General features: G+C 43.0%; 1 protein-coding gene across 2 annotated transcripts in view; it reads right to left on the minus strand.

The window, feature by feature from the left end:
* Positions 1-327: 327 nt before the first annotated feature.
* The window catches only part of PLCG1 (phospholipase C gamma 1), a 91,021-nt gene continuing 64,606 nt past the window's right edge, over positions 328-26,742 (minus strand). The window contains exons 5-32 of one of the 2 annotated variants that reach the window (XM_040434824.1): positions 24,129-24,213; positions 21,781-21,864; positions 21,276-21,298; positions 17,841-17,910; positions 17,329-17,430; positions 17,131-17,249; positions 16,877-16,962; positions 16,451-16,571; positions 15,826-15,994; positions 15,180-15,302; positions 14,992-15,093; positions 12,719-12,906; positions 12,299-12,499; positions 10,380-10,499; positions 10,106-10,286; positions 9,942-10,019; positions 9,714-9,817; positions 8,552-8,648; positions 8,283-8,352; positions 8,029-8,186; positions 7,097-7,193; positions 6,755-6,979; positions 6,265-6,413; positions 6,016-6,130; positions 5,630-5,791; positions 5,455-5,543; positions 2,441-2,604; positions 328-440 (exon numbers count right to left, since the gene is read on the minus strand). In XM_040434824.1, the coding sequence (XP_040290758.1) occupies positions 398-440; positions 2,441-2,604; positions 5,455-5,543; positions 5,630-5,791; positions 6,016-6,130; positions 6,265-6,413; positions 6,755-6,979; positions 7,097-7,193; positions 8,029-8,186; positions 8,283-8,352; positions 8,552-8,648; positions 9,714-9,817; positions 9,942-10,019; positions 10,106-10,286; positions 10,380-10,499; positions 12,299-12,499; positions 12,719-12,906; positions 14,992-15,093; positions 15,180-15,302; positions 15,826-15,994; positions 16,451-16,571; positions 16,877-16,962; positions 17,131-17,249; positions 17,329-17,430; positions 17,841-17,910; positions 21,276-21,298; positions 21,781-21,864; positions 24,129-24,213 (3,325 nt within the window). In that variant the 3' untranslated portion in view covers positions 328-397. Of the gene's footprint in view, positions 441-2,440; positions 2,605-5,454; positions 5,544-5,629; positions 5,792-6,015; positions 6,131-6,264; positions 6,414-6,754; positions 6,980-7,096; positions 7,194-8,028; positions 8,187-8,282; positions 8,353-8,551; positions 8,649-9,713; positions 9,818-9,941; positions 10,020-10,105; positions 10,287-10,379; positions 10,500-12,298; positions 12,500-12,718; positions 12,907-14,991; positions 15,094-15,179; positions 15,303-15,825; positions 15,995-16,450; positions 16,572-16,876; positions 16,963-17,130; positions 17,250-17,328; positions 17,431-17,840; positions 17,914-21,275; positions 21,299-21,780; positions 21,865-24,128; positions 24,214-26,742 lie in introns of both variants that reach the window. The other variant, XM_040434823.1, reaches the window with a different exon arrangement.

Below are 26,742 nucleotides of genomic sequence, written 5' to 3' on the forward strand. Positions count from 1 at the left end.
ACCTGGGGTATTCATACAAACTATTCTTCAGATCCTTCTTTCACAGTTTGACAGACGACGACCAAAGATCAAGCATGGGCGGTGGTATGCTACTCTGGAAACCCAGTCTATGAGAGCAGCCATACTAATATACAAGGCATGATATATAGAGGGAAAGAGTTCCTACAGTTTGTGCTGCAGGTAGATGGTTCCCTTGACGGAAACACTAAGCAAAATGACCCTTGCAGAGGTTATCTTGAGACACAGAATGTGCAAAGATCAAGCTGCCTGGAGGCAGAGTCCACGTCGAGGCACTGTTTTCCAAAAGGACAGGACTGAAGCTTGTTTTTTTTCTTTTCTTGGTTGTTGCCAGAAGCCGTATCGCCCTCCTTCTACAAACATCCTTGTCGCTTGGAGTTCAAAGTTTGTTATCTCCACTCAGGCGTGTCTTTCGTGGGACCCTGTAAAGAAAGGAATAGTGAAGGTGCAAATATCAATGATCACATTTACTAAAATAATCTCACTTGCCTTCAAGGGGTTGTCTGGCCGGGAAAAATGTTTAAAACAGGGGCATAATGTCTAAAAAATACCTTACTGATCCTCTGCTGCTTCAGTGAACGGCTGAGCGGGCGCAGAAGGGTGTAAAGAACAGCAGGCGACCCAGGAAGCATTGGGACGAGAGCAGCAGGGGGATCAGTAAGATGCATTTTTCACTACAAAAGGACTTGTTCACCAATGGAGACCTTTTCTACAAACCCCACACTGTCTGACCCATGTTTCATGACACTGGGTCACAGGATGCATGGGTGACATGTCACCTCCACAGCGATCACGTCAAACCGGATGTTGGCATGGAGAGACCAGAGACCTGTGGGGCAGCGATGGAGCCCGAACCAAGCAGCAAGGATGAGGTAAATATGATTACTATTGTGGATCCAGCTGTGCTCTGGGGTCTATAGAACATTTCACCATTAATGAACCACCCCTTTAGGCCATTCAGTCCTTTTTTTTTTTTTTTTTAAGTTTCTGGCCAGGCAACCCTTTTGATGAAATCTGTACTTTTCATTAGGATTCCTAGTAGAGAAAACGGTAAAAATTCCCATTCAGTGTGACTGAAAAAAGAAGGGAGTGGTATAATACTGATGACCTAACTTTCCAAGACCCTTCCCACCCCGAACAGTTGTTCGAAAGGGTCACAGCGCTTATGTGAGTGCAGTATCCTCTTCAAAATTTAACTGCATGTCGTTTCCCTTCTAGTGGCAGCGCAGTATAACGACAACTGCTCGCCATATTCAAGTGAACCCCTTTAAAGGGGTTTTCTAGTCTCTTGAACTTGACGACCTATCCTCAGATCGGTAAGGGTTCTGGCTGTCAGACTTTCACCTCAGCAGCTGCTGGCACTGAAAACAAACCAGTGGGCGGAGCTGGAAGCAGAAGGCTGTGTATTGGCCGTGTCACCGTATTTCATCTCAGCTCCCATTCAAGTGATGAGACACAAGTGCCATGAGGAAAACTCCTTTTGCAAATGAAGCTAACACTCCAGTTAATCCAGCCATTCAAATGATTCGCGTCAAGGTCTACCAGAGCGAGAACTGCGGTTAGGACGGTTTCACACTTGCAATGTGCCATTCCGGTTTTGGGATCCAGGAGAGGATCTCAAAACCAGACCAAAACAGCTGCAAGCTGTGGTTTTGTGTCCAGTCTTCAAAAAGGAACAAATTCCAGCAGAAAAATGGGATCAAAAAAAAAAAAAAAAAAAAGGATCACTCACACATTTACATACAGTGATTTTAGTGCCGCATCCTAATAGTACGGATGCATCCGGATTTTGGTCCGGTTTTGAGATCCTCTGCCAGATCTCAGAACCGGAAACCAAAACGCAATTGTGAAACCGCCCTAAGCACATTTCTCGCTCTGGTAGACCTTGACGGCTAATTATTTGATGAGCAACTCTCCACTCGGACTCATGGAGCGAGGAGCCCCATCAATGATGACTTTATGCCCCTATTATGGAGTTTGAAAATAGATTCTCTTAACTGTACAACCCATTAAAGGGCGCTTGGCAGCTGAAGGCACCTGTGTTGGTCCCATGTACATATGTGTCCACATTGCTGAGAAAATTATATATGCAAATGAGATTCTAGGAGCAACGGGGGCGTTGCCGTTACACCTAGAAGCTCCGCGCCCTCTGTAGTTTGATTGATTGCCCTGTCAATCAAAAAGTGCAGAGGAAATGGCAGTTGCAGAGTGAGCTGAGCCTCTAGGTGTAATGGCAACGCCCCCGTTGCTCCTAGAGGTTCCTTTCCATATATCACAACTTCATTTTTTTCACCAATGCGGACACATATGAACATGGGACCAACACAGATGTCTTCAGCTGCCAAGTGCACATGTAACAGGTCAGCCGGTTCCATAGGTACAAATCTGCTTGCACATTAATCACACAGAGATTTAGCTTTACCTCTTCTCTCTGTCAAACCCATCTGTAAATTCTTGAGGGATTCGGAAATCATCCAGCTGTTGTGCAGCATATCGAGAATCCCCAAAGCCATCACGGAGCCTTGCAGTGGAATCATTAACACGCTCTCGGGGAGCTGAAGCCCCATTCAGTTCACCATTCTCCTGCTGAAATATAATCGGAAAATTAGCTGTTGGAAGTTGATGAGAGCACAACAAATAGAAGACCTTTAGTGCCTTTTGCAAAAGCATTTTCACATATACCATATTTTTGGACTACAAGACGCACCCAGGTTATAGAGAACAAAAAATTTGAAAAAATAAATATGTCATACTAGTTCAACATAAATAACGTGTGACTGTTACTCTATGGGTTAGTGCAATTATGAGAATACCAATTACCTGAAGAGTTTTTATGTTCTACTTTTGCACAAAAACCTTTTGCTTTTACATTGCCTCATTGTATTGCCAGACAGAGCTGTGTTAGGGTATGATTTTGCAGAATGAGTTGACATTTTCATTGGCATCATTTTGGGGTTTATGTATTTTTGATCGCTTTGTATTCTGTGTTATGTGTGGGATTGTTTTTTTTTTTTTACAGCATTTATGATGCAGGTTAAACGAATGGTCTTTTTATACTTCAGGTCACTATGGATGCAGCAATATCAATTATGTCAAGAATGTATATTAGGGATCTACAGTAGGTGGACCTCCTATTTGTATTCTCAGTGGTCTCAATAATAGAAATACGGAACTGAGGATGCCTTGTTGTATTTAGATTAATATATAACTTTTATTTAGGTCATATAAAATAAATGAGACAGTATGGTGTATAAATCTACACTATTAGAAGATAGGGGGCGCTATGGGTCTATATCAGCAAATGAGGCCAGTCTGCCTGTTATAGTAGAGGAGGGTGGTACCCTGGGGAGGAGCCTATTAGTCCGGACCCTAACTCACCCTGTATACTCACCCTACTTGGCCTGGTCTAATAGGTGTCAAAACCTCAGTGGCTGTAGTCGGGGCACTCGTCCTGACAAGGACGACCCCCAGCCTCAGGAACCTCGGGCCTGTGCTGTAAACCCTATTCTCTTACCTCCCTAGAAGTTGTTGATGGTACCTTTATCCTACTGCCAGAAGAAGACTACAGACGCACAGCCACTGCATCCGGTGCTCTGTTCACCAATATCCCTGACGAGCCGAGTCTACACCCGGTGAAACGCGTAGGATAAAAGGTACCATCAACAACTTCTAGGGAGGTAAGAGAATAGGGTTTACAGCACAGGCCCGAGGTTCCTGAGGCTGGGGGTCGTCCTTGTCAGGACGAGTGCCCCGACTACAGCCACTGAGGTTTTGACACCTATTAGACCAGGCCAAGTAGGGTGAGTATACAGGGTGAGTTAGGGTCCGGACTAATAGGCTCCTCCCCAGGGTACCACCCTCCTCTACTATAACAGGCAGACTGGCCTCATTTGCTGATATAGACCCATAGCGCCCCCTATCTTCTAATAGTGTAGATTTATACACCATACTGTCTCATTTATTTTATATGACCTAAATAAAAGTTATATATTAATCTAAATACAACAAGGCATCCTCAGTTCCGTATTTCTAATATCAATTATGTGCATTTAAAAAAAAAAACACTAAATAAAGCAATTTTCAACCCCTTAACAACCGTCTGAAATATAATATATTTATTATATATAATAAATATATATATATATATATATATATATATATATATATATATATATACCGCTATCTGTCTCTCTCTATATTATATATATATATATATATATATAATTTATATTATTTATGGGTAGTTTTAGCTATATATTGCGCTGTGATAAAACAGTGAAGATGGGCACCTCACTGCCAAAAGACAACTTCAAGGCAGTTTTTCATGGAAAAAAATGATCAGAATAATTTGCCCTACACATTTAACAAAAAATGGAAGTTACACTTTAAATAAAAAAAATATATGCACACTAAGTATCCACACAAATGTAATAACCCGAAGAATGTAATTATCAGGTTATTTCATGTGAAACATAAATTAAATAAAAATAAATAAAGTACATCAAAAATCTAATTTTTCTATATTTTTGCAAAATAAATAAGAGAAATTACGTGGACTCCTGAACAATGAATCATTCATCTAAAAAGCAAATCCTCATTTGTGTGGCTTTGCTAGATAGTTAGGCTATGTTCACACTTGCACTGTGACATTGGTTCATTACTGCCAGATTCCAACAGATTTCATCAATGTGTCGTTTTGATGGGAGCAACAGCGATGCATCAAATTTGCTAGGGAGGCTTCAACACAAATGTGAACATTTAATCAGTTCTGTATCACATATTTAGGTGGAAATGATGGCAGTACGTCTTAAGAAGTATTCCCATCTCAGACACTGATGGCATATCACTAGGATATGCCATCAATGTCAGATAGGTGTGGGTCCCACCTCTGGAACCCACTCCAGAATGGGCTCCTTGAAGTGAAAGGAGAGCAGCTTTGCATGTGTGGCCACCCTCGGTTCACCACTATAGATAGGAGTTTCATAAATAGCCAAGTGCTGGCTTAGCTATTTACGGCAGTCCTATTGCGGTGAAAGAAGGGGTGGCCATGCATGTGCGGTACGCTCTCCATTCACTGCTATGGGACTTCCCATTGCATTGAATGAAAAGTACATGCACTCACTTTCCTTGACTTTGGGGACCCCATTCTGGAGAAAGGAGCAGGTCCGTCAGACCGGCACCTACCTGACACTTAGGGCATATCCTAGCGAAGTGCCATCCATGTCTGAGGTGGGAATACCACTTTAAGTTACTACTGGACCTGAAGATCTAGGAGAGGCCATACCGTCTAGTACTTGTTAGATAGAGATTATAAAGGTGATGGCAGATTCTTGGTCTCAATTTGACCTTAAGTTTTTCCGTTCAATTGTAAAATAACGGCAAGGCTGAATGGTTTCTATCAATAGCTCAGTCAATAGCCCCTCCGCAACTTCTTACTTTACTGGGGTAGATGTCCAACCGGATGAGGAGTGAAGCCAGCTCCAAGTCTTCAGTGTAATTGTTCTTCAAGGGGACTGCTCTAAAACCTACAAAGATATAGAAAACATGATTTTTTTTCCAGGAACTCAACCACATAAGTGTCCTAAGACTACAATCACGTGTTATACTGCACCTGTTTTGAGGCCGCGCACAACAAGAGATGCTTGGGCCAGAAAATTCTGGTCACTGAACATGTCTTCTTCATAGACGACAAATCGAAGGAAGGCAAAGTCTGGATTTGCAATATGAAACTGGAAAGACTTTTGAGGCCAAACTGGGTTCAGACCATTATCAACTGCAGAGAAAGCCAAAAAGAGATGTACTGGAGGAGGAAAGGTCACAAGAACAAGAGCTTCTGGCAATATCACTTTTTCAAACTGGTAAATCTGATTGCAAAAGGTCCTCGGGTAGAGAGAGGCTTTGCTGACCTGAAGATTCTAGCCACAGCATCCCATCCCAAGTGAGCCATCCCTTTTATTATTTATACCTTATATGTCACAAAAGCCCAACATATCTTACCTACAATTTCTGTTTTTAGTTTGGCATTGTCATATTCTGCTCCACAAACTTCCAATTCTACAAATGGACACACGATACCCCTGCCATTTTTGGGCAAATGCCTGGCCCCTAGAATCTGTGAATAAAAAAAAAAAAAAGTCACCACAGTCCACCGCAACTTGCTCTTGACCTATACATGTGTATGCAGCCAATTTTTTGTTTGTCCATGTAGGACATTTGCAGAGTCTAGACTGGTTTCCAGAGCCTTACCTCAATATGGACAATGATCGGCTCCACTAAATGAAGGGAACATTTGTCAAACGGATCAAACATTTCTTCTCTCATACTGTTTGGCTGCAGGACATAACCACAGCGCCCTCCTGACTGGAACAGAGCTTGGTTCATCTGCATGGGCTTGTCTGAAGAAAATAAGCACCACAAGAAGATGTAGAACTTAGTACGATAGGAGTAAGACTTGGCAGAGGGACCATAAAGCGTCACATGGAGTTCCCTGCTGCAGGGGCTCAATATGTTGAGAGATATTGTTATAGGAGAGAATGCCTTTATAATATGGGATGCCATCCAATGGAGCATGCCATTAAAAACACAGTACTGTATATACTGCACAGTGAGGTACATTGGGGCCCAATGGGTATCCTACTGCGATTCCTTCCAATTCAAGCATTGTAAGGAGCCATAATACAGCTATAAACATGATGCCTTATCATGAAATAAAAAAATATATAAAATCGAAAGTTACCTGGTGTCTGGAAATTGAGAGCCACCAGCTGACTGCCACATATCCACATGTTCAATGGGTCGTAGTTGGAAGAATCCAGGCGCTGGCCTTTTGGGTAAATGCGAGATAGCTGACGCCGATTATACTGAAGGAACTTTTTGCCTTTTTGCTTGTTGACATACTTTTCAGCTTTAGTTTCAGGGAAAGAGGACATGTCCCGATAGCATGCCCTCTCTGTGCCAATCTCTGTAGGAGAACCGAAGGTAGTGACATTGATAATCTTCGCCTTTTCAAATATGCTCCCATATCTGAGCCCAGTGAACAGTAGGAACTTTGAAGTGTTAAAAAAACACATTCACTTACTCTCTTCATCAAAGGGCACAGGCCGACAATAAATGACTAGTTCAGACAACTCCAGGGCAATTTTCTTTCTTCGTTCCATGATTTTGCCCTCAGTGAGCTAAGTGGCAAAAACACAATGAACGAAAAAGGTTAAAATAAGATTATCTGTCTTAGAAAACCTATTTTTTTAAATTACTCTATCAGAGCGTTCATAAAGAGGATTCAGGGTTCCATTAGTGAAAATAGAGGACTCGGCGTATAAGAGCTTTACATAGATAACCCACTGCTTACTTGTAATGCTTCATTTTTCCTGTGGTGGTGCTGTAGGCAAATTGAATACTTGCTGCCAGGTACAGCAGAAATCGGTGATCAGCTCATGGGAATTAGATCAAAAAGAGACTGTCCAAACAGACAACCCATTCAAGTACGTTTTTTACTATTTGGTTATAAAATACCTCAGCGTCATTAGCTACTGGTGAGCTGCAAGATCATGAATATTATAAAAGAAAAATGGCACCAAGAGATACACCACTAAACATAAGAAGAAAAGATGGTTCCAGCACTTGTAATAACTCAGTTGCCTTTATTTCTTTCTTGTAGCATGTAACTCACATGGACACAAACCTTCACTCCAGCATGGTTGACACGTTTCAAACACAGGAGTGTTCTTAGTGGTAACCTGGAATAAGAACACACCTGTGTTCGAAACGCGTCAACCATGCTGGAGTGAAGGTTTGTGTCCATGTGAGTTACATGCTACAAGAAATAAATAAAGGCAACTGAGTTATTACAAGTGCTGGAACCATCTTTTCTTCTTGTATTCTACCGTGCACAGGGCTGTGGATTGTAAGGTGAGCTAGTTTACATTTATGGACCACTAAACATAAGTCTGCTATTGATGGCTTCATTTAATCACTGTAATAAAAACACAAGACAGATATGGATCCTCATACCCGAGCGTCTGCTGTCTGAGCTGCCTCCCGGATCTTTCTCACCCAGTCCTGCATGTCTTCCGCTGAGTCAGCGGCCACATCAAGTGGACATCTTGTCACAGATGGGACATTTATAGAGAAAACATATGGGCGGTTGTTCAGCCCTTCATGCCGGATAGCTAAAATAAAGGACATATGGCAGGTAGAAACCACCTACATCATGTATGGTAACTCCATAACTAGCAGAAAAGTCATCACTTGTAGGGTTCTCTTACCAATCTGACAAGATGGCACATCCAATATTCCTCCAAGCAGGTCTCCAAGAGGGCTGTTCTCATCCAGGTGCTGGGGAAAAAAAATCTATTAGTTTATGCAATCTACAAAAATACATAGGCTGGTATCATTGCCCAACCTATCTGTGCCATGTCTAAGTAGGCCCATAAAGAACAGCATAATCCAGGAAAACTAGAAGGTATTATATTTTTTAAGTGACCTAAGATGCCCAAACTTCCTTACCCCACCTCATGTGGTAAGTATTACTTACCGGTCGCTCTGGTTCAGGCTCAGGGGGGTTGAAGATCTCTTCCACATAGTTGGAAGGGAACCACATCTGCTTTTTACCCCCATAATCTCCTCTCCACCTACAGAAAATGTAAGGCCAATATCAATAATAGTATCTAATTGTGGTAATTGTAATTTGTAGTTAATATTTCAACAGTAAGGGTACAACCCGATATAGACAGATTTTTATTTCTCAGCATATGGATGAGATTTCTTAATGTGTACCTATACCTACACACACTTTATTAAAAACCAGTTCTAAATGTGAAGGAAATTATTTTTGTAATGTACTTTATTTTTTATTCTTTTCCAAGTGATATTGACGCCTAAAATTCAGGTGCCAGTCGTGCTTTAGAATCCATACTCAGCGCTGTATGGGAGTATGGATTCCCCTGGGGCCGTATTGAGCTCTGTACAGGCCAGAGCATTGCTGTTTCTGCCTGTACAAGCGTTGATTTTCTAAAGTCTGCCTGGCATATCTGGGTTTTTAGGCCAAACAGCCAACATGTATTTTAGTCTGTGACCGAACCCTCTGGAGATGTTCGACCAGTCACCTCCGCCGGCTCCCTGGTAAAATCCCTAGGATTTGAGTCTTTAGCAGAGCAGCAATGTGATATGGGAGCTCCTGGCCGATGCTCTCTCAGCTCTGCTAATAGCCTGTACCAATGTGGTCTGCAGGCTACTTGCAGAGCATCGGGCATCGATTTGATGTATGAAATCTGCAGCATATCCGCTAATGTCAACATACTCTTACAAAAGTTGTCTTACCAAGACTGTCCATTGCAAAAATGGATATGGCCAGGTGATCAGCTGATCTTGGTGGGTCTTCTGAAACCCCAAGGAAGCAGCTCTTATCTCCAGGAGAAATAACCAAGCCACACATTTCACTGCAGTGGCTGCAGCAGAGGAGAGGTAGTACATGGATAGGCTACGTCTGCCACAGTTGGAGATCCTGATACTTAGCAGCACAGCACTCTGGCACACAGAGAGAGTTCCCAATCATGAGACCCCCCCTCCTTTATGAAATCCATATGTCCTAAGAGGCCATATGGATAGGGGCTGTCCATATAAGACAACTTTTGAAATTAGAGTAGGCCTGCAAACAGGCTTCTATACAGAACATGGTTGGGAGGCAAAGTGCTTACCATCCACCCTCCTGCTTATCCACATTCTGGATGATGGCATTCTTTGTGAAAGTAAGTTCATCCTCTCGCTGAGCTTTATAATCAAACAGGGCCCTAACAGAGCACTGGGGACACAGGAGGAGATCCAGGGAGAAAAAAAGGATTATTAGGAAAGGAAAAAACAAAGGTAAAAAGGAGAAACAAAGACATCTACACACGAGTTACAACACAATTAGTAGGAGGGAATACCTTGAAAGCAGGCATGGGGTTCGGCTCCACATAGAAACCTGGATTCCTCCCTTCATAAAGTGCCCCATAATCTGGTTCCTGCAAGACAGAGGTGGGATAGTGATGGGTCCATGCTTTCCAGAGGTCAACCTGGCCCAGGACAAAATCCCAGGTTTAGTACTTACATTTGTGCCAATCTTTTCCAGAGTCTCTTCATTGATGGGATACCTTAGCTTCATCTTCCGGTATAAGGGATGCTTCTCATAATAACTAATGAGATCCACCAAGCTGTCAAACTCGGAGTTGCCCAGTACTACACTCTGACCTTCCTGCTGCACCCGGCAGTGTTTGATCTTTCCCTCCGCTCTGTACCAGGTCAATGCAAAAAGGCAATGTGAGAAAAACCATCATGGACCATTAGAAAGCTGGCACATCCTAAATAAAGGCACAGAGTCTCACCTGAATGATATGGCATAAGAGTTGGGCTCACTCCGTTTACGTACTAGGAAAGCACCGTCCCGCGGTACTCTCATCAACATGTGTTCAGCTTGTGCTCGGTTAAGGCTTGCATGGTACCACCTGCAAACAGAACATCAAAAGTTCAATTCAAAGAGTAAGTCTGGTGCATAACCACATATACCAGCAGTTGACTTTCATTCTATATCTCATTTATGGGAGAACCCTAATAATATATTTTTAGGAATGTGCAATTAAACCTGAAATTAAATGCATGACAAACCATTTCCGACAAATATGCACCTCGAATATAGGTCCATCATAGTCAAGGAAGCCCAAACAAGATGTCCAAGGAAGTAACTTGGAATAGAGAGTTAAAGGGGTTGGCCACTTTCTGGTTACTGTTGACCAATGTGTTTATAAGAGGATTATATGGCACTTACTAATATAGTCTTTGGTGATATTCTGTACGGTTTTCTATATTTCAGAAGGTATCGCCCCTTGTTTAACAAGTCTTTCCACTCAGAGATTATGTCCATAAAATGGCTCCTGAAGGAGGGTCATGTGACCAGGCAAATCACCTCCAAGTAATGTCTCCTCCATTCACATACATTGCGCCTGCCATCTGCACTAGCACTGTTAGCAGTTTCATGCAGGTGCGGTGTCTTTGAATAGAGGCTAAGTAATGTATCTGATTACATGACCCTCCATCAGCGGCCATTTTATGGACAGGATCTCTACTTGGACAGCACAGAACATTTGCCTAACATGGGGACATAGCTTATGAAATATAACAAACAGCAAAGAATATCAACAATGGCTATATTAGTAAGTGTTATATACAGTGCATTCAGGAGGTCTTCAGACCCTTTCACTTTTTGTTCACATTTTGTTAAGTTGCAGTGAAAAAAGAATTCTAGAAATGTTTGTAAGACAACATAGGAGTGGCTTAGGGGCAACTCTGTAAATGTCCTGAGCCAAAACTCTGACTTGAAGCCAATCGAACATCTCTAGAGAGACCAGAAAATGGCTGTCCACCGACGGTCCCCATCCAACCTGACCAAGCTTGAGAGGATCTGCAGTAAAGAATGGCAGAAAATCCACAAATCCATGTGTGCAAACCTTGTGGCATCATACCCAAGATGTCTGGAGGATGTAATCACTGCCAAAGGTGCTTCAACTAAGTCCTGAGTAAAGGATCTGAATACTTATGTCAATGCAGGATTTAGTTTTTCCATTTCAATAAATTAGAAAAGATTTCTAACATTCTGTTTTTACTTTCCCATTTTGGGGTAATAAATGCAGAATAATGGGGTACAAGGCGAGGAACATACCAAAAAGTGAAAGGGTCTGAAGACTTTCCAAATGCACATTAGTCGTGTTACCTACACATTGGTCACAAGTAGCCAGTAAGTGGCCATTCCGTTTAATTGTGTAGCAACCTGGACAGGTTTAGGCTCCATTCACACGTGTGTGGTGTGTTGCGGACCCGCAACACACCCGCCCGGCACCCCTATAGAAATGCCTATTCTTGTCCGCAGCTGCTTAGCATTGGACGCCGTAACACATAGGTGACACCACAAAATACCCATGGACTGGCGCAGTGTCATCAGTATAAGTGCTGCTGGTGTGTGATGCCACTAGTGAACAAGCTACGGGCAACAGATGGTCAGGACAATCCTGGTGGGGTTTATGTAAATCTGTCCTAAAAATGGGTGATTCCATTTAGTTTGGGGGTGTTCCCAGGAAGTGAGTCTTAAATGTCGAAATTTTTGCTATTCAGATTTTGGCAAGAATTATCAAGTGTTTGTCCCCATAACTGGAACATGGACTTCTCTCTGTAATACACGTATTAAAAAAAACATATAATGCTGCTCTTTATTCAACTTCATCCACTGATGGGTATAATTCCCGTCACTCACTCTTTACTCTCATGTGCATTGGTTTGTGGAACGGGCTCGGTCAGCCTCATCTCAAACTCATTACATCTTAATGGCATCTGTTGGTAGTGGTTGATCAGGGCGTACAGACTTTCGAACACCAGGTTATCTGTTAGGAAAAACTTGGGGCTACCCGCTTCCTGCCTGGAGTGTATCCGACAATGCTGGACTTTTCCATTTCTCCTACATAACAACCAACCAAAAAGAAGCCAATGTCAATCAACATGCCAGAAAATCTCAACACATTTTAATATATCTGAACAAGACACCAATCACTGCCAATGTAGTGCATTATTTTGGGTATCACTGCTATCCGGAATAGTGCCTCATTACATGGCATCGGTCCACTATTCCGGATAGCAGTAGTACCCAATGTAATGCACTACAACATGGCATGCTTACCAGAATGAGAGTGTGTAATCCCCTACAAAGGTCTCACTTTCCCGCACTAGGAAAGAGCCATCTGGGGCTCCGGTCTCGATGCAGTAATCAGTCAGGAGGCGTTCGGCAATGTGTCGTCCATCCCGGCCTGCACCAAGCTTCCCATGGAACCATTTTTCAGTTGAGTGCAGTTCAGAGCTGTTGCTGACCTGGCAAATCGTATATACTCATATTATAAGATCCAAATATATATAGAAGACGGCTCTCACCTTTGTTGCTTTCACGGAAGCACGGGCCCAGTCCCGTACACAAACGTAATCCAAAGAAAAAACTTGTGGTTCAGCTTCCCATAAAAACTTGCAGCTTTATTAATAATAAAAAACTGTTATCCAAACAGTTTTTTTATTATTATTAATAAAGCTGCAAGTTTTTTATGGGAAGCTGAACCACAAGTTTTTCCTTTGGATACGCATATTATATATACCGGTACATTTATTGTAAGGCCCCTTTCACACGGTCGAGATTTCCGCGCGGGTGCAATGCGTGAGGTGAACGCATTGCACCCGCACTGAATCCGGACCTATTCATTTATATGGGGCTGTGCAGATGAGCGGTGATTTTCACGCATCACTTGTGCGTTGCGTGAAAATCGCAGCATGCTCCTCTTTGTGCATTTTCCACGCAACGCAGGCCCCATAGAAGTGATTGGGGCTGTGTGAAAATCGCAAGCATCTGCAAGCAAGTGCGGATGCGGTGCGATTTTCACGCACGGTTGCTAGGAGACGATCGGGATCTTATAACATGGGTATAAGGGAAAATAATAGCATTCTTAATACAGAATGCTAAGTAAATTAGGGCTGGAGCGGTTAAAAAAAATAAAAAAAATCATTTAACTTACCTTAATCCACTTGTTCGCGCAGCCCGGCATCTCTTCTGTCTTCATCTTTGCTGTGCACAGGAAAAGGACCTGTGGTGACGCCACTGCGCTCATCACATGGTCCGTCACATGACCCATCACCACGGTAAAAGATCATGTGATGGACCATGTGATGAGCGTAGTGACGTCAACACAGGTCCTTTTCCTGTGCACAGCAAAGATGAAGAGAGAAGAGAAGCCGGGCTGCGCGAACAAGTGGATTAAGTTAAATATTTTTTTTAACCCCTCCAGCCCTATTGTACTATGCATTCTGGATTAAGAATGAAATTATTTTCCCTTATAACCATGTTTTAAGGGAAAATAATACAATCTACACAACACCTAACCAAAACCTAAACTTCTGTGAAGAAGTTCGGGTTTGGGTACCAAACATGCCGATTTTTCTCACTCGCGTGCAAAACGCATTACAATGTTTTGCACTCGCGCGAAAAAATTGCGCATTTTCCCACGACGCAACGCATCTTATCGGGGCCAAAAACATGACGCCGTGTGAAAGAGACCTAAGCCTTTACCATAGTATTAGTTTTCTGCCAAAAATGGGGTGGGATCCATTGAGGGGAACACAGGGAATCCATACCTGTAGGTTTCCCTGCTTTATCCCCAGGGGGTCTTATTTTGCTCTTGACACTAAATATACCATATGTATGTAATGTGCCGCCATCAGAATTTATTTTACTCACTTACATAGTGCTGACATAAAAAACCCGATCTTATTCTGCAATACAATTAATGTGATTTAAATTATTATTTTTTTTCCATGTTTTATGCATATCTTGTTTGACCATTTTCCCTCGGCAGGTGCCATCAATTGATGGATGGGGGTCGGCTATATAAGACTTTTTGTATTACATAGCTTATGTCATGAATAAGGATTGTATTTTGGTATCTAAAAGGCGTAGACTATAATGCCATCTTGCCTGTATGATGTCACACTTCGAATATTCTTATTCATGATTTTTGAAGAATAAAGTTGCAACGCTTTTTATTGGACTTTTTTTCCACTTTTTTTTTTTACTTTAATCTTGCCTGATCCGGGTTTATGGTCCGTGTCTCCATTAAGCGGGACACAGGTGAGCGCAGCTATTTTTCCTCATTAGCGCTGACATATTCTACACAGCTTTACAGACATTATCATCACTCGCTGTCCCCAGTGGAGCTCACAATTCATAAGTGCCCTATCAGTATGTCTTTGCAGTACGGGAGGAAACCGGAGAACCCGGAGGAAACCCATACAAACAAGGGGAGAACATACAAACTCCATGCAGATGTTGTCCTACGCAGCAAGGCACCAGAGCTAACCACTGAGCTGGCACAGCTTATAATGGACTTTTATTGGTTGTGATTCTGTGCTACCAACCTCTTTCTGCTCCTCTTCATCATCGTTGGTTTGTCCGCCAGTCGTCTCCTCTGAATAGTAGATCTTGCTGCTTGTAAGTACAAAGAAGTGAGGATACCACTCCTGTACAGAGAAAAAAAAAAAAAAAAAAACATTCAGTATTAGATACCGCCCCACGTATCTCTTACTATCCCAATTCGAAAACTTACGTGATTTATGGGATCCTGAAGGTACAAGATTCCATTCTTGATGGAATTGCTGATATCGTTCTCTGAATACACAGTAGAAGTTGGGATCTCCTCATAGGTGCTCCCTTCTGCAAGCTTCTTGTGCTGTAAAGATTAGATGAAGTGGTTAAAGCTGGTCACCGTCTGAACCCGCCAATTTCGGAGAAACTGACCAACCATTTAATGTGTCTGGGGGCATTCCAACTTTCTCCTGATGGCAAATGCTGGGAAAAAGAAGGATCGGGAGTTGGGTTTAAACATGCCTGATCCTATTGTTCTCAAGGTGATAGTCAGGGGGGTCTGGCAGGAGAGGAGGAGGAACTTCATTCTGTGAATCTCCTGCCTCTTGTTCTATTTTTATGATGACCAGCAGTGATCTATGGACAGAGGCAGGAGAGGCTCCATGTCCTTCTCCACAACCCAAACAGAGGCAGTACTAAAGGTTGGATTTCGAGTTTCACAGTGTAGGCGGGAGAGGACATGTAGGACTTGTTTGGTGTACATACCTACAATATACCGCAGAGGAAATCCGCCAGGCACTAATAATATCAATGTGTAATGCTGCTAGAAAATATGACTGCTTGGAAGATATGATTTTCAATCTTCTGATGTAGGAAAACATGCTAACCTTGATGAGGACTTTTCGTTTAAGCTGGTTTGGAGATGGGAGCCCATCAGCACTGACGTCCACTGGTTTGGTCAGAAGCATGTCCCCAAACACTTTCTTAAAGTACTGGGCCATATTCCTCTGCTGGGCAATGCTACAGTGGTCTTCAATCGACAAGATAACTGGGTACCTAATTAAAAGAAGAGTTAAAGAAAAGAAATACTGCCTTTGGCCACCAGAGGGAGTTTACTGCACGGTTTATTATTGAGCTCAAAGTAAACAGCAGGCAGCAAGCGCCCTCTAGTGATGGCCTGAATTTCATCATGTAACTGTCCATCCACTAGACTTGAGGGATCTGAATTAGAAAAATAAGAGCAGTGACCATTACAAAGATATATTCTGTCTGCTCCAAAAGCGCCTCCCAAACAAGGGAACAGGATTGACAAAATGCTGTCAATTTTCAATCCACTGAGTGATTATGTGTGACTATTTTGTGAATTTCACCCATATGAACTAAATGTGAAAATTCACATCTTGTAGTATATGAACATACCAAACCGGCTGCAGGTTCTGATGAAGCCCCTTGAAAAACTAGTGATAAATGTCATATCGCCACCATCCTTCCCAGAAACTCTGTAATACTTACTCTGACGTTACAAAGGCATGTTCTTTGATGGTCAAGAGGACTTCAGAAAACTTTATTTTGGTGGTCAGGGTATGTCCATGATAGATTACTGGCATCCCATCTGGCCCATCCCAGCAATCCACTGAAAAGAATGACATTAATAGTCACTATGAAGGCACATGATGCACAAAAGATCAAGGTTACTTGTACACAGCGCCCCCGAGGAAAACCTCCAGCCACAGCGGCCCCACGGCAGTGCCAGCCAAAGTGCCCCCACAGCAGTGCCAGCCACAGTGCCCCCACCGCAGTGCCAGCCACAGTGCCCCCACCGCAGTGCCAGCCACAGTCACAATAAGAAAAGCAATTATGCAAAAAAAATATATATATACACACCGGTATATTAAAAACAAAATCTAATGGTGGTGGTGCTTTCCATTGAAAACTTACACTCTATACAGCGGCACCCCATTCGCAAGCAACGGGCATAAGCTTCTAGGGAGGACTCGCTGGAGAACTGATCCCCGGTTAGGTACCTGAAGACAGAAATCATTAGTGAAAAGGGGTAGCGGGTTTTGGTAGATCTAAAAAAAAGTGAATGTGCACATGAAGTTTGGACATAGAAGAACAAGGAAATTCAATGAACAATATAATAAAGAAGGAGGATGGAAGAACAGAGGGAAATGAACCCCAAGATTTCTTACGTGTTGTGGGAAGAGGAGATCCAGTAATGAGACAGAGGGTTGTCCATATTTTGGGGACACACAGTGTCCAGCCCTAAATCCCACACGGTATTCTCTTTGGAGAACAGGAACGTAACAAACTGCAGAGACAGCACAAAAGGAAATGTCAGAGGAGGTCAGGCGGAAAAAGGGTCAGAAGGGCAGATGAATGGCGCTCACCTCCTCTAAGGTGAAATACGGCTCTTCAATCTCCCTCAGGGGGTCACGCAGGAAGTGGACCATGAACTCTTGGACCTGGAGCAGGTCAGTCGCCCACATTTCCTTTAATAAAGTATGAAACGGTGTAAAGAAAAGTGAGAGAGACCATACATCTACATATCTGTAGAAGGACCAAAAAGATCTGAAACTGAAATCTGAAGCTGTGCTACTGATCTAGAACTACAACTACCAGCATTCTTTCAGGAACGGCATGCATAATGGAGGATTTGTAGTAATGACTGCATGTTCAGGTTACATGGATCCCCTCATCATCAATGAATCTCCGTTACTTACAATAGACACCTGCATCGGCCAGGTGGGACACTTTTCTTCCGCTGTGGTCACTAGTGACCCCATACCTGTGCCACTTACTGAGAGAGTGAGGACCTCAGCAATAGGACATTACTTGCAGTGTTAAAAACCCCCTTTATGATAGGTTTCTGGACTCCCCTATACATTCTACAGAAGCTTACCTTCTGATACTCCAACAGAAAGCTCTGGAAAGCCAGTAATGATACTCGGTACAGCTCTGGACGCTCTCCACTTCTGGGGGAAGGGCAGGGAAACAATGTAAAAGAATTGTGTGGTAAAACAAGGAAAAACAAAAGAAATACATAATACCTCCATTTGTTTTAACTGCAGTAAAAATGACATGACAGACGTACTCTTTCAGTACGATTATGACAATACCAAATGGTCATGCATTTTCGTTTTGCTACTTAAAAAAAAAAAAAAAAAGAAAAGATATTTTTTTTTTTAAATAGCTTTGTGTCGCCCTATTCTGACACCCATTTTTATTTTTCCTTTGTGTGAGGGCTTGTGGGAGTGAGCTGTAGTTTATTCGTACCATTTTGGGGTGCATACAACTTAGTGCTAAAAATTTTTTACATTTTTTGAAAGGCAATGTGATAAAAAAAAAAAAAAGGCAATTCTGGCAATTCCTTTCCTGCATTCACCATGAAGGCTAAATAAAATTATACTTTAATAGCTGGGAAATTTACAGATGTGACAATACCAATTATGTTTATTTTTAATATGATACATGAGAAAATATTTTAATTTGTAATTTAAAAAAAAATATTTTTAAAGACTTCATCAAATTAAGTTTTCCTTCTTTTTTTAATAATGATTTTACCAATCTCCTATTATACGATCAGACGGACAGTGGGGGCCCTCTCCCTCTAACTGCTCAGATGTTAAATGGCCAGGATTGCAGGCAGGTGTTGCCTGCATAACCCAGCTAGCACCTGCCACGTATGGAGCAGGCTCAGCACCTGAGCCTGCTCCATACACTCTTTCCATGTTCGTCAAGTGTCAGGGAGGGGATAAAGAGATAGCCTGTAATTAGAAAAACGATTATTTTCCCAAAAGCTTACGTGTGGTATTACAACTCTCTCAATCAATAGGGCGAAGCTGCAGTACCAAAGACAACCTATGGACAGGTGCGGCACTGTTTCTGCACGAAAGCAGAAAACACTAGATTGGGGTTTAGCAAACTATGGCAGCTGTTGTGAAACTACAACTTCCAGCATGCACTTTTGCTCTGCTGTTCCCAAAACAGATGTATACTGAGTGTACTCAGGATCTGAGGTCAGCATTCATATTATGTGCTGTGCTTAGCATTATATTTTATAACTCTTGACTATGCTCCAAACATGGATTTCTGATCACACAATGCAGGAGAAGCCTCAAATGATGGAGGCAGTCAAGTCTCTGAACTAGGACAGCTTTGAACGGCAGTGACATGGATGCAATCTATTGCAACCTTGCGAACTTGGTGTTGTGCGTCCAAAGTAGCCTTAAAATGGCTGTGCACCTTGGAGGGGCAGACCTGCCAAGAAAAGCACACTTACGGTACCCGCTTCCCGGCATTGGCTCCTTCTCTCCCCGGCCTCGCCTTCTCCGCTAGGCTTCAAGGATGTAAACTTCCGTTTTGACACTGCTGCAGCCAATTGTTTGCCGCAGTGGTGACCTGATCCCCTGACCTGTGTCTTGTCATATGGTCACATGACCCAAGGGGAGGAGGTCACCGCTGAGGACAGAAGTTACATCCTGGAAGCTGAGGCCCGGAGAGAGAAGAAACGGGAAGCCAGCACTGGGAAACAGGTAAATATGCTTCACTTCGGAGGTTTGCCAAAGAGGGAGGTATTTTCCCTCCCCCATACCAAGGGTGCACAACTCTTTTAAAGGATAACTGTCATTTATTTATTTTTTTGAGTATTGGATTGTGGTGATTAATATCTCCTTGGTGGCCCTATTTAAACTTTTCACTGTGTATTCAATTACCCCGAAGGGCTCTTTCACACTTGCGTTGTCCGGATCCGTCGTGCACTCCATTTGCCGGAGGTGCCCGCCGGATCCGGAAAAACGCAAGTGAACTGAAAGCATTTGAAGACGGATCTGTCTTCAAAATGCGTTCAGTGTTACTATGGCACCCAGGACGCTATTAAAGTCCTAGTTGCCATAGTAGTAGTGGGGAGCGGTATACTTACAGTCCGTGCGGCTCCCGGGGCGCTCCAGAATGACGTCAGAGCGCCCCATGCACATTGATGACGTGATCCATGCGACACGTCATCCATGAGCGTGGGGCGCCCTGACGTCACTCTGGAGCGCCCCGGGAGCCGCACGGACGGTAAGTATACTGCTCCCCCGCTCCCCACTACACTTTACCATGGCTGCCAGGACTTTAGTGTCCTGGCAGCCATGGTAACCATTCAGAAAAAGCTAAACGTCGGATCCGTCAATGCGCCGAAACGACGTTTAGCTTAAGGCCGGATCCGGATTAATGCCTTTCAAATGGGCATTAATTCCGGATCCGGCCTTGCGGCAAGTGTTCAGGATTTTTGGCCGGAGCAAAAAGCGCAGCATGCTGCGGTATTTTCTCCGGCCAAAAAACGTTCCGGTCCGGAACTGAAGACATCCTGATGCATCCTGAACGGATTTCTCTCCATTCAGAATGCATTAGGATAAAACTGATCAGGATTCTTCCGGCATAGAGCCCCGACGACGGAACTCTATGCCGGAAGAAAAGAACGCAAGTGTGAAAGAGCCCTTAATTCAACAGTTTAGTTCCCTCTACTGCCTACTTTTACCTCTGCTTAAAATCAGGTTGCTAATTATGCAGGTCCCTCTATGTGTTGTAGGACGGAGGACGCAGAAGCACGCAGCCTGCAAGGTCAGATTACAGACAGCCAGGGACTGTATGTAAATGATTAAAGCCAGGTCCTCCCCAGCTGCTGATAACAGTGCCTGGGCTGTGTGCATTTCTCCCTGTCCCTGCGCTTGGCAGACGCTCCCTCACTCAGCAGAGCTGGAGAATGCAGAGTTGGAGCAGCGCACAACAGGGAAGGGAAATCTGCCATCTGCTCAGTGTATAAATGAAAGCAACATGTGGTAAGAGGACCCCTTTGTGCTGCAGGAGATTAACCCTTTAGGGGGGAGGGCTCTGGTTACTGACACTTTTGGGGGGCTATTGTTACTGGCTAGTGAGGGAAGGCGGGATTAGCCTCAGGGTGAGGGCAGTGGCGGCCATCTTAACTGAATAGTGAAATTGCAGTTTTATGCAGACTGGTTGCTAAGGGCTGAATCTTATTAAATATGGGGTAAGTCAGTCTAATAGTAACTGATTCTGGAATATCATGTTATTAGTAACTACATATATAAAAATTGAAATTAGGGTCTAAATGTGACAGTTATCCTTTAAGTATTCAGCCAATCTTGCTGAAATAGTTGGTTACAGCCAACAATAAAGCTATTGCGTTTGGCCAGTTTCAGCCACCATAGATGCACCAATTATCATTTTGATTACTTGTCTCGGTCAGGTAGGTTGAATTACTTGTCCTTCTATGATCAAATTTGATTCACTTAGGTTTAGGAATAAACAGATATACTTGATTGTGGACACTCACCTTTCCACGAACGGAAGCGGCATCTGAAAGCAGAAGACACGTGATGAGGGTGAAGAATTTGAGTGTTTTCGACACATTTCTACAACTAATAGAGAGTGGTCAGAGGACTAAAAGGTCTCCAGTAACCCTGGCCTACAGAGAAGCTAAAAGAGATGATGACTCAAATGACATCCTGCATCCTTACAAACCACCACCGCCTCGATATAGGTCAGCAACAGCTTTAGTTTAATTTGCTTTCTGTAGGTTTTTCAATTGTTTGGTTACTTTTTGTTTAACGAAAATAAAAATTTACTATTAGCAAGTTAAAATGATCAGAACACAGTCACAGAAAGACGTCTCCACCACAATAAATGGGCAACATCCGGGTAATAACCAATATAATTTACTATTACCATCCTACAAATCACTCTGACTGGAGACAGGCTGGCTCAATATGTGGGAACATCCCACTAATGGTTCAGGGAGGAAGAAGAACGTGGGAGAGATGCTGATCGACGTTACATACCGTCTTCTGTACGTTGTACATGAGGGATCGATAGAGCTGAGCAAACTGGGCATAGTTAATTTCCTGGTTCCTCTGTTCCACTTCCTGCAAATTAAGGAAAAAAGAGAGAAAAGTCAGACAGGGCGACTGAGACCTTTACAACATCCCAACAACCAGAAGCCACTTCCAAGAATACCTTTCACATGGTAGCCCTTTAATATGCTATATGTGGCTTTCCCATAGTATAAATAATATTCATTTGATATACTGATAAGCAAGACGCATTCAAACTCTTCCTCACTGCGGTTGTACAATGAAGAAAAAAGTCCCCTAGTGATCGGTTGGGGTCTCAGCAGTGGGCCCCCAGCGATTATTACCTATGCTGTGGAATAATGAGAAAACCCATTTAAACAGGTTGTCCCACATAAACATTTATCCCTTATCCATGGGATTGGTGGGAGTCCAACCTTTGGGGCTCCCACCAATCACAAAAAATGGGGGCTCCATGTTTTCTTCCACTGGAATGGAGAGTTGGTCGTGCATACACTCTTCCACTCCAGTTGTCTCCAAGCCACAGATAGCCGAGTACAACTGCTGTGGATAGTGGATAAGTGTTTGTAAAGGGAGAACCCCTTTAAAAGGGATTATCCAACCCCTATAATGACCCCTTTATGCCCAGGCACCTCATATAGGTTATACTTACCATGCTCCCCAACACCTGCGTCGCTCCTGCTGGGGGGGCCGCCCCTTTTGGTGCGGGAAGGGGCAAATAGAAGGCCAATAGCAGCAGATAGCAGGCCACGATGGGGGCGAGCCTCCCTAGCATCACAGGTGACACTAGGGAGGCTCATCCTCGTCACGGCCTGCTATTGGCTGCTCCCCCGTCACCGGGTGTTTTGATCCGTGCAACGAGGAGATGCAGCAGAGGCCGTGTGGGCATCAGGGTAACTATAAGTTATATGAGGTGCCTGGGCATTAGGGGGGGGCATTATAGGGGATGGATAACTCCTTTAAGGAAGCACCAAAGGAAGGCAACAGGACAAAAAGCAGAAAACAGCATATATTGGCAGGTCATATAATTCTGTGATGAGCTTTGTTTACTTGGAAAACCCCTTTAAGTTCTACTACTTAAAGGGGGTTTCAAGTCAAAATATACTTAAACTAATAAGAATACTGTGAAAAAACAAACAAAAAAAAAACTCAAGGATCTTCCGCCACTCCTGTTTTAATGCTGTACAGTCCCCTGCAATCTCTACTTAGGTCCAGCGACAGAGGGACATGTGAGTACCGTAGGAGATAACCCCTGTCACATCAACCTGTGTCCACACATCAGCACTGGTAGGACAGCAGAAAGCAGAGGGGAAACCATGAGGAGAGCATTGCCTTAACTTTTTTCACAGTATTTTTTATACTTTAAGATATATTTTGTTTTCAGCTGAAAACCCCCTTTAAGGTTACATCATCAGCAAAACCTGACATTTACTGTAACTTTCAGTTCCATCCACAAGGTCAATAATAAAAAGACTGAAATGAGAACTTTGTGGTACACCACTGCCATTTGATTTGTGGTCTATGAGACAAGACTACATAAGAAATGTAGACACCATGTAAAGTATGCACTGACGGTACTCGGCAGTCGACTCATTATGGAAACTGGTGGTAGAACGCTAGAATACAACACCGATGCCCAATTGGTGGAGGTTTGATGGGCGGTCCTCAAATTAGCATCAGTTCAAGAAAAGTACCACTTACATCTTGTAGGTACTCATCTGCTTTTTCAGTTGGCAATTATAGTCTATGATTTTCCATGCAACCCTGGAAAAATCAAGCGGACCCGCCAAAAATGAAGTGTCATTGTGGAAAACAGCTGCTAATCAGACACTGGTGCCATATTCTAGCAATTTGCCACTGTCTATGATGAGGGAAGACCTTGTGTTCTGCCAACAGCTACTCTTGTGACTCCCCTATATGCAGGCACTTGTTTGGGCCTTAAAAGGGAATCTGTCAGCTCCGAAACATCCCCCAACCCAAAGCAAGCGGTGTATAGTGTAAGTGACGCAGAGTCTGGTTATGTCATTTTTATCTTCATACTCACTTACATTCTCAAAGAGGAGTCCTCCCAGTGCATTGAGAGGACTCATAAGCTCACAAAAATAATGGAGAGGACTTAAAGTGGAGTCCTCTCAGTGCATTTTACTGCTGGCTTGCCAGAGAACAGCTTCAGAATACAAGTGGTTAAGAAGATAAAAATGACAGGACCAGAATTGGTGTCACTTACACTATACACCCTTTACTCTAGTTTGGGGACGGTTTCCGTACTAGTTGTGTATGTACCAAACGGAATGGGAGACAGAAAGTCTCAAACTCACCGTAAGTCGATCACGTAGAAACCGCATGTTGGGAACTCTGTAGTTAACCTGGGACAACATACTCTTCAAATCCTTCACAGAGATCCTAATGTGAGAAAGCAACGTTTTAATGTAAATATTCCAGGTTAGTCATTGTGAGACTCAAAAGTAATGTCATCAGACCTATCGTATAAATCATGTTTTTATGGATAACACTTAAAAAAAAATATATATATATATGATTTTTTTTTTTTTCATGTCACTATATTTAAAACAAAAAATTAAATTAGAAATCTTGCAGTTTTCACACTTGCCAATAATATGTTAAGACTTCCTGTCTTTTGAGAGCAGCCATATGGGCCATAGACACAATGGTCAGGAGGGGACCTCATTGACTTCTATGGGAGAGTTTTCTAGGCATGCGCTGTGACCTGTGCAGAGGTCAGGAGGGAGCTGATAAGTTACAATATCCCCTATTGTGAATGGTGGATCCTGTGTTAGGCCTCTTTCACACTTGCGTTGTCCGGATCCGGCGTGTACTCCACTTGCCGGAATTACACGCCGGATCCGGAAAAACGCAAGTGTACTGAAAGCATCTGAAGACGGAGCCGTCTTCAAAATGCGTTCAGTGTTACTATGGCAGCCAGGACGCTATTAAAGTCCTGGTTGCCATAGTAGGAGCAGGGAGCGGTATACTTACAGTCCGTGTGGCTCCCGGGGCGCTCCAGATTGACGTCAGAGCGCCCCATGCGCATGGATGACGTGATCCATGCGATCACGTGATCCATGCGCTTGGGGCGCCCCGACGTTACTCTGGAGCGCCCCGGGAGCCGGTAAGTATGCTGCTCCCCCGCTCCCCGCTACACTTTACCATGGCTGCCAGGACTTTAGCGTCCCGGCAGCCATGGTAACCATTCAGAAAAAGCTAAACGTCGGATCCGGCAATGCGCCGAAACGACGTTTTAGCTTAAGGCCGGATCCGGATCAATGCCTTTCAATGGGCATTAATTCTGGATCCGGCCTTGCGGCAAGTCTTCAGGATTTTTGGCCGGAGCAAAAAGCGCAGCATGTTGCAGTATTTTCTCCGGCCAAAAAACGCTCCGTTCCGGAACTGAAGACATCCTGATGCATCCTGAACAGATTTCTCTCCATTCAGAATGCATTAGGATAAAACTGATCAGGATTCTTCCGGCATAGAGCCCCGACGACGGAACTCTATGCCGGAAGAAAAGAACGCAGGTGTGAAAGAGCCCTTGTCTATACACAGGTGTTACTTGTTATTGTAATCCTGCCTGTGATGATAACAAGATAGCTACTGTTAATTGTACAGATATGGAAATCATGACCTAGGATTAGACCTAGTGGCCAGTGTGAAAATTGCAGGATTATATATTTTTTTTTATAAATAAATACAGATAGTGACATGAGAAATAAAAAATTAAATAAAATAAAAATAACCAAAAACGCAAAAAAACATAAAAAAGTGATTTAAACAAAAGGTCATTTTCTGATGACATATTCCCTTTAAGTTGTCTTTATCTGATATGTCTGTAGGTTAATGTAAGGAAGTGAGGACAATAGGATATGGAACAAACATACTGAACAGCCAGCCTGACATTAACAATAACTATTCTACTACTCTTTCGAAACCAGCAAATGTAAAGAGAAGTTTGCCAGCAGAGACCACTATAAATATGTTACAGAAATAGTCTGCATGGCAATTGGAGCTGCCAGCTTGTAAGGGAAGGACGCAGTTTTTTCTCGGCTTGTAACCAACGCTGGTCCCACCCTTCATATGATATTGAAAACATATTCAAAAATATTTTTCTATGCCTACCTTAAACTTAATATTTCTAATACATCTAAAATGAAAGCAACATTGCAATACATTTGATAAAAAATACCCAACCGTTTTGTGTTGACAACTACTATGCAGACCTATGTGTCTCCATGGTAACAGACTACAACCAAACCTTTTCTTGTCCGATCCTGCAGTCACATTTTATTCACTTCCATTTGTCATGTCATTAAGCCAACATACATTTGGTAGGTTAAGTGAGAAGTAGAAGACAGAGGAAAGGGAATATCTCTAGGATCAAACTACTCATAGGGTTTGTTTGTAGTCTGTTACTATGGAGACAGATAGGTCTGGGTAGAAGCTGTCAAAACAGTCTGACCACAAATCTGGATGTTAGTCTCAACTGTATATGCTTAGAAAATTTCCACGGGGCCACCAAGCTTAATTCCAACCTATTAGTCAACCATGTTTCAGGGCATTTCAAAATCAGTAGTTAGAGCAGTAACCAAATTTGGTCTTTATTAGTGTTGAGCGAACTTGTGTTTTAAGTTCGGCATGTAAAGTTAGTCTTCGGGTTATCGAAGAATCCCGTTATGGATTCTAAATTCCGTTATGGTCCGTGGTAGCGGAATCCATAACGGGGTTCTTCGATAACACGAACGTTAGACGCCGAACTTAAAACACAAGTTCGCTCAACACTAGTCTTTATGCTTTGTATTAATGATATTTTCTGTTTTAGTGTGGTGGTCATTTTTCCAAAATTGACAGAAGGAAGTGCAGCCATATTGACAATTTACCTCTGTCGCTGAAAGACCAATTCAAACAGACAACCAATGT

The sequence above is a fragment of the Bufo bufo genome, chromosome 6, assembly GCF_905171765.1.
Source record: "Bufo bufo chromosome 6, aBufBuf1.1, whole genome shotgun sequence".
Taxonomy (NCBI): Eukaryota; Metazoa; Chordata; class Amphibia; order Anura; family Bufonidae; genus Bufo; species Bufo bufo.